Source organism: Sardina pilchardus, chromosome 4 (genome assembly GCF_963854185.1).
Source record: "Sardina pilchardus chromosome 4, fSarPil1.1, whole genome shotgun sequence".
Taxonomy (NCBI): domain Eukaryota; kingdom Metazoa; phylum Chordata; class Actinopteri; order Clupeiformes; family Clupeidae; genus Sardina; species Sardina pilchardus.
Window position 1 is genome coordinate 18,159,365 of NC_084997.1, and position 8,665 is coordinate 18,168,029.

The 8,665-nt window shown below is 41.2% G+C and overlaps 1 protein-coding gene across 1 annotated transcript in view; it reads right to left on the reverse strand.

Annotated features, from left to right (window-relative positions):
- Positions 1-7,928, reverse strand: part of acvr2aa (activin A receptor type 2Aa) — a 37,123-nt gene extending 29,195 nt beyond the window's left edge. Inside the window, exon 1 of the mRNA XM_062534411.1 lies at positions 6,573-7,928. Coding sequence (XP_062390395.1) covers positions 6,573-6,627 — 55 coding nt within the window. The 5' untranslated portion in view covers positions 6,628-7,928. The remainder of the gene's footprint in view (positions 1-6,572) is intronic.
- Between the last annotated feature and the right edge of the window lie 737 nt (positions 7,929-8,665).

An 8,665-nucleotide genomic window follows, 5' to 3' on the forward strand; every position in this document is an offset into this window, starting at 1 on the left:
AATTAATCAAGAGAGACGGACAAACACGGAGTGTGAAAAGCTTCGCTGCAATCCCTATATGAGAGGCACTGCTCGAGTTACATTTTTGTGGCCACCACTTATCCTTTCACGAAGAGGTCTTTGTGCGAATGCTGAACTGAAGCTCATGTATAAATAAGGCACAGCCTTTCAAAGGGATGACTTGTGAAGCTGTCACAATATACTCTGCAACAGAGCATCTCCAATTGGGCCACTTAGTCATAGTCAAGGAGGGGGGCTGTCTGTTTTGCCTGTATGCCTTTGCCCAAAACTACTGATTGTTTTGGGACCGAGTTGAACATTTCAATGCATACAAAGCTTCATGAAAGATGCTTAATAAATCATAGCAAAAAACAGCCCTCAGAACACCACCCATCAAGAACGTCTGAAGTCTGCAAGTGAGTGGGGGGGAAAGACAGTATAAAAAGAAAATAGGCTACGTTTTGTACTAGCACAACATTTACAGGCAACACTTTTGTTTAGATTACCTCCAGTGATCCCTACCAGGATATAATGTCATTTTTCTCCTCTCTGAAATCCAGGGTATGCCATGCCTATCCTACACACAAAAAAACACCCGAGGCTGACACACTGAACAATGGGTAATGAAAGCTGTGGTTTATCACTAATAACCCGACATACCGCAGGTCATCTCTTCATCTTAAGGGGAGGAATACCCGGAGGCGTGATTCATAGGTCAGAAGCCCTAAGGCGCTGAGGCAAATGTGTGGCATTCCTCACTGAGGATGAGGCTCTAATATAGACTCGGTCTAATGGCATGGCAGTCAACATCATACATGTTGCCAAACATCTGATGATAAACTGCTCAAATGGGCAGCTGTCTGTCTTATTCCCCTTGCTGATAAGCCAAATCATATCCCAGCTGTTGGCACAATCAATACACACACGGGGATATGTTTATGTGCCATGTTTTGTTGTTGTTTGTTTGTTTGTTTGTTTGTTTTCTTTGTTTGTACACATAATGGGGATACACGTGCAAAAACTACAGAACGACAGAGGTCTGGCTTACTGGGCAGGGATAAAGAGGTATTCTCAAGTGAGCCTCAGTCGTTAACCAATCAGAAACTCCGACGAACCCAGGAACAGGTTTGAGTTTCCAGGATGTCACTCAAACACAGCACAGGTGACTGATTAGGTAGTGCAGGGAGAGAGAAAGGAGAAAGGAGAGATCCTGAAAAAGAAAATCACTGGCTTGCTTGATTACAATGTCTTGTCTACAAAGGCTCTGAGAGGACTGTTTTCTTTTTAGATAGACAAAAAAGCCCTTTTGATTTAAACTTCCACAGCACAATGTCTAGTCTTGACGAAAGAGCATTTTCACAAGCTCAAGATATGTCCATTTTCAACTCCAACTGCAAAAACAATATGACCAATTAACCCACAAAGGCAACCAGCAACTAAACAAATGCAGAAATAAAAGATAAAGGCCATTGTGGCACTCTTGCTTTGCCCAAGGAATCAATGAACGAGGTGACATCTACGAACATGGCACAATTCATACTTTGCATGCGACGCCATAAGTACTGGCTGGCGGGGAAGAACATCATTCTCCGGCAAACGAAACCCAGTAAACTGATCAAGGATCTTTTAATCTATGGGATTCTTGTATGTTATGAAGTTTCATGCAGATGTTTCCACACCTCTTTGCAGGCACTAGGGGCAAACAAATCCTTATTGCTCGTATTATAACTATTAAACATAGCATTCGTAAGAGAAAATAAACATGCCATCCTTTGTGGGCAGTGTCATCCTGATATTACAGGCCACAACAAGTCCTGGCTATACACTAGAGACAGACTGGACAGGCAGATCCCAATTTGATTCCAGATTAAAACTCCACTTCCAGCTGTAACCATGTTCTAAATTCTCAACGGACAAACAGATCTCATCTTAACATGGCTCTGACACGATTGCTTAGGAGTGTTTAATCTAATCTGTTTGTACTAATAAAACAACCTTACAAAGTCTATTGATTTGGAACAATAGTATAATTACATTCATTGAGTAACAAAAAGTATTTTAGGTTATAGGGGAAGACAAACTGGAACGCAAAACCACGCAAACCAAAGCGAACATAAATATGGAGTGCAAGATAGAGAGTTGAATCACTTTTAACACACTACGTTCCAAATCCTCATACCCTGCCACCAATTCACTTTTGGAGAGTGACAAGACGGTGTGCTCATAGATTTTCAATGGAATAAGTTCTGGACAGAGAGAGTGAAGGGTCAGGAAGGACACAAGCTGTGGTCACTATCTTTCTGAGGGGTAGCCCTATGCTCTTGTGATTTCCCTCATTGACAAAACAGAGGGGGACAAAATCCCTGTCTGGACTTAAAGGATCAGGCTTTGCTTCTGCGTCTACTTGTTCAAAAGCCTACAAAATGAGACTGGTCTTTGTGTCTGAAAGAGTAGGGGAGGATATCCCTACCAATGTCTGTGGAAGACTTCAGATTCTACAATGGGAGCATAGACTTGGCTGGATTACCTGGTCCAGGTACAAGAGGAAACTGATCACAGAATTATTTTCCCCCCCAAATCCAACAAACAGACCGACTACTCTCCCATTCCACTCACTGCCAATGCTGCGTGCATAGCAGTTGATGTTGCAAGGTCATCACATGGATCCTGGACCAAAATTCTATTTCACGTAAGCCTCTATATCCAATGTCAGTCTTTGCAGTTTCCAGACTGGGAGAATAAGAGTCATTGGGCGTTTGTTTACACATTAACTGAACAAATTAGCCACCATCAGTGACTGGTCAAGAGGGACAGTCTTTCATTATGTAAAGGATTCCCTGACGTAGATAACGAAACGAAATGTTGAATAACAGGGTGCAAGTGGCAAACTGAGGTCCAGCTAGACATCTGATACAACAGTGGAGAGACATCAGTCAGAATGCCATTAAAGAATCATGTCGCTAGTCATGCTGATTACATCGGACTAAAGGAACGCCACGGGTAAAAAAACCTAAAAAGTACAACACAACACTCACATACAATCATCATGAACCAGCGTTTCAAGTTGAACTGAGGTGAAACGGCATGTTTTGTATGGTAAGACAGCACCAAACTCCTCTGAGCGTAGTTTATAGGCTAATGCTCCTCACAGTTCGAGAGCATTCATCAGTGCGTGCAGAGGGGAACCATTAGGCTGGAGGATATTTTCAATTTATGCACACAGCACTTCACTCAATGATCTCTATGTGGATTTGGGGCATCGGTTACCAAAATCATGGTGTTGATCAATTTGTTGAGCTTCATCAACATCAAAATTGGTCTTTTATTTATTTTTTAAAAATATTTTTCCCAGTCTAATCATAATTACATTCATCATAATTGTAGGATGATCACATTGTTATTGTCATTGTAGAAGAAAAAACGAGGTTCCTCCAGAGAAAGAGACGTGAAATGTGCAGATTAAAAACTCTGGCATGGTGTATAGAAGACCCTGAAAGTTACAGCAAAACAAACCAGTAAATGCAAGATGTGACTGCGACTTGACAGTTACATCACAACAGGTCAGTATATGTCACGACAGCTTAGAATAGTGGGAGTAGTTGGACATGTTCTGCTGAAAAAACATCCCAGGCGGTGGTTTCTTTTATCAATTATGCATCGCATCATGCCAATGGCATCTTAGTGTTAAGGCGGTCAGTTCTACACGTTACAAGTTACACCATAACATTTATTGAGTTTAAAGTATTTCTGACGGCCTTCAACGCACTCTCCAGGAGATGAGAACCTCCGTAATCCTTTTGCAGTGAAAGGGTATACAAATGCATAAGGCTTACCAAATTGCCCATCAGAATGTGTGCAGTGCGATTGTGTAAGAGGGGATTTGGGGGGTAAATGTGTATTATCCCCAACATAAAAATCTTTGTTTTGGGGATTTGCCGCAGAAGTGGTGTCGCTCTCTAATGGTGCCCTGCTAATCTGTCTGGATTTGTGTATGCTGTGGGACAATTCTGCTCTCCCCCACCTGCCGCCAGCATCATCATCATCATCATCATCATCATCATCACTTGAACCCTGGCCCGGCCTGCTGAAGTAACTAGATACAAGGTCATCATATTTCTGGGGTGGTAACTTCTTGTTTCACTGTATTGGACAGACTATTCTAACAACATTGTATATGGTTATCTTATATTCTACACATACAGGTACTACCAGTCATGATTTTATCCTGTTAATGTAGGCCAATAAATATGGTAATGGTGATACCTCCAATGATGTTACTATCCAGGAGTCTCATGGTGGTTATAATGATAACCTCCAGGATTTATACACTAAAAATGAAAACGATAGCCAGGAAAATCAATATCAAAATCAGCACTGCATATTCCACGAGGCTACAAAATCTTTGAGTTACAGGCCTTAGGCTTGCATCATTCGTGTGGCTTATTTGTGCACTGGCAGCCCACAAATGGCCAACTGTACATCATGTGAAATTGACTGCACTAATAAGTCAATGGGGGAACTCCATCCAGTGTTTTACTTAATCTCTGTGTCTAACAGTTATTTGTGATGACCTCAAACTCCCTTAGATTACTTGGCACACATTCTCACGGTGTATGCAATTCAATATTACAAACTATCTCAGCATTCAGATACAATTCCTTACCCTACAGCCAAGACTGCCCATCCAAAGGACTGTGCATATGATAAGCGAGTAGGCTGTGAGTAGGAGTATGAGAGAGGTGCAAACCATGAGAATTTCTAGCTAATGCACTCAAAAAACCCCACACTTCTATTTGATTCAAGAGTATGGAACGTTGCATTGAACAAGCAAACTACCTCCTCCCAAAGAACATGCGCTCTATATTCCATAGGACTGTGTGGGTGAAGGTAGCCTATAAGCGTGTCTTAACAGATGTGGCCTAACATTTGAAAACATTGGCATTGTTTTTTTTTCCAGCACTGGCTTCACAACAATCTGATGAGATTTATTCACTCTCAAAGGGATTAAGCATACTCTGAAATGCTGCATGCAAACAAGAGTGCTTCATTCTAAACCAGGCGCACAACAATCCATTGAACCATTCCAACATTGACAGGCCCAGGCACAGCTTTAGGGCATATCTGGGTTATTAATGACTGGCTATCTTGTGTCTGTGTCCTGCTTGTCGTGTGTACTGTTATTTCACGCTAGGCCATAGAGAAATGGCATTAAAAGCCTTGTCAAAATAAAAGCATAGAGGATCACGCCTCACTATCCTTGGCCAAGTCAAACTTGAGGGCAGAGAGACCACTGATATGTGGTTACTTTCCCTCTGGATTTGTCATCAACTGAAGGGATACTGTACATCTTCTAACCTAACAACATCGTCACAGTACATGAATTCAGTGAATTGAAAAAAAGTAAAGTAAAGTAAACCTCGGTGCTCGATATACACACACGCATATATTATTGCACTGATGCAAGTATTGAGGTGCTGGGCTGCTGCCTAGGATTAAAACTGGCTAGAGTGACAATTAGAGCACACCTTTGACACAGCTGTAAGCCATAAACTGACCGCTCAGCTTGTCTACTGTTAATGCTGATAAATGATCAAAAAGTGATTCGTAAAAATAATGCAGCACTATAGAGCAACATTAACTGTATAATGCAATTAAATTCAGGCTCTGGTTTTGACGTGCGTTTAACAAAGCAAGAGTAAGACTGAGCTAAAAATAGGTCCAGCAGAGCGTCAGTAGTATTCCGCTGTACTGCGGTGGCACTATACAGGCTGTTTCATTTAAGGTTTTGCATGTAGAAACACTTTTGACAGGACACAATGGAAAGATCTGAATACTGTTGCTAACAATAACAAAATATGTTTGGGGAAAAAAATGGGACAGGTCTGAATGCAGATATGATTATTACTTTATCAGGGTTCTGTTATGCAAATCCCTCGGCTTTGTAGTTCCAGTTTTATCGGATGGGAGGCACTTCTGTTGAGAGCCGACATCTGATGCCATCAGACTGTCGAAGCGGACAGTACACTACAGTACAACAATGATTTGTTTAATGAAGATATGCCCGAGTGCCTAGTGTTTTACCAAAAAACAAGGCACCCGGGATGGTTTTAGCCGTTCTGCCCATGGTGCGCATGACTCTTGATATACTCCACGCAGGGATGAACAGATATCGCCAACCAGAAGCATTACAGATGCCACACTTTGACTGTACCACTGGCACACATTAGATATTGGACGGCCATACTAGCTTTGCTATTAAATATCCTGCTTCCAAAACAACTAAAGAAAAAAACTTGCATACGGTGTTTTGCTCGTAATAGAAGGTGAAACCCATCAGGGTTCTAGTTTTTTTTTGTTGTTGTTGAAGAAAACAATTTTCGATCGTGTTCCCGCCTAGTATACAGTAAGTAATAGGCTACCCCCCGGGAATTAATATACAATATTATGTCACGCAGTAACCTGCACAAACAGCCATGCATGCATATAATTATGACCAGTAATACATTAAAAATGTTGCCATGCATACACCAGAAACAGGTAATTAAATTAAATGACAATTCTACAATACCAACCTGAGGAGCAAGAGATGAGAAATACACCAAACGCCAGTTTTGTTGCTGGTCCCATTTTCGCTCTGGGTAGCCGCAATTCCTTTCTTTTTTCAGATTAGTCCCAGGTTACACCGACGACTTCCGAAATTCTATCTCAAAGAGTGTCTTTAGTCGCCCCTTTTATAATTTAGCAATCACAGATATGATCACTCTTAATGACAGAGAAAAGGCCAATATTCCAATGAACCATCAGTAGTGTCCAGAACAAACTCGATTGTCCCGTTCCTAATTACTCGTAAATGACAAGAACTCTCATGAGACATTTTTGCACATGGTAGCTACTTGAGGTTTGAAGCGTCCAGGTATTTCGGATGTTGGTGAACCTTGAGGGTTACACACAACTATCTGAGATGTGGAGAAGTGGGGGAAAAACATCAACCACAAAAAGTCTAATAAGTATTGCTCGGGCAAAGTTCACCTACAAACATGCTATCCCAAATAAACAGAATTGGTTGACTGACGGGAGGTTTCCTCCATACTGAGATTCCTTTGGCAAACTACCGATGATTATTTCATTCCACGCCAAACTTAAATGCTTAGCTATAACAATAACCAAGTCAACAGTCTTGACAATTGACATGTAACGTTATCAAGCTAACGTGTTATGGAAGCAACGTTAAACTAAAGATGCAATCCTTTTTGGATAGCTACATAGTCCGCTAACTCATAGGTACTGCATAGGTTGTTTGCATACTGTAAAGACTGTCGCTTAAAATAAAAAAGGAAAAAAATCTATAAAGTGAGTGATACTGCACAAATGCGAAGGATTTAATGTCATCAATAATCCACCTTTCCAGAATCACGCGCGGTCAATCCAGTGGAAAGTTGATAGTGAAAACACAAACCCTGCTTATCCAACTGCAGCTAGGTAGCTGCCCCACAGACAAAATTCTCATCGATTACAGTCTACTTTCAAAATATACATATCCAAAAAGAATACACAAGAGTGTATTCTAAAATAATCCAAAGCACTCAGTCTTGTATCTTGCATATACAGTCCACGTGAACTTGAAGACCGTAAAAGCTGGGAAAAATCGTCGACTTGGCGCTGATCCTGGGAGTAAGCTAGCCGAGCACGAGCTAGCTATCAGCAGCAAGCTAATGCTAGTAAGATTCAGAAATAACTTCACTACCAATAAACATGTGGTAGAGCACGGGGACTCTAGAATAATGTAGAGGCTGAAATGCGTTTAAAGCCTTCCACGTATTTCGACGGAGTGTGCTGGCCTGCCGTCTAAGTCGTTGGTCTCATGGAGCACCGAATATTTCCCCGTATCCCACTAAACAGTCCGACTCCCACTCGACGTGAGTACAGTATTCAAGATGGCAGCTAGTAAGAATGTTTTTGTTTTTTTTTCTCTGCCCTCTATTTTGGCCCTCCCATTTTACATCATTCCGTAGCCCGTGTGGTTGATTGGCATCACATGCAGACGAATCATATTAAAGGAACGGTAGGTACACGCCTATAAACTGTGCATCTAAGTCTGTCTATGGTTACAACAGAAATCTTTATGGAAAAACCCTCCCTCCAAGATGGACGAAAGGAAAAAGAGTGTACAGAAAATGAGGACGCCCATCACCAACGCCTACTGTTAAATATTAACGTTTGCATACAAAACAGTATCACAGTCCGCGGGCTACGAGGAGTTGGAATCATAATCTCAAAATCTTGAATTAACAGAAGGACGCCTACATGACATAGGTATCTGAAATGTTCTAGGCTAACATACAATACATTTAGTCACTTGAGCTGAGCCTGTAGATTTTGCATTTCATGACGCTTTACTATTTGGCCTGCCATTTAGTCATTCGTGATCGTGAGACATGAGAGAAGAGAAGAAGAAAACAAACCTTCATGGTATGACCATTCAAACTTCATCTCATGTAGCATGAAAAAAAAATGGCCTATCTTTTTTTATTATTGACAAAATTGCCAAGAATCACTGAACACCTTGGTAGGCTATGATGACATGTCACACATTTCATGAATGAGGAGAATATGAATAGGGCTATGAAGAACACAATAGACAATTGGGTTAAATAGCCTACATTAC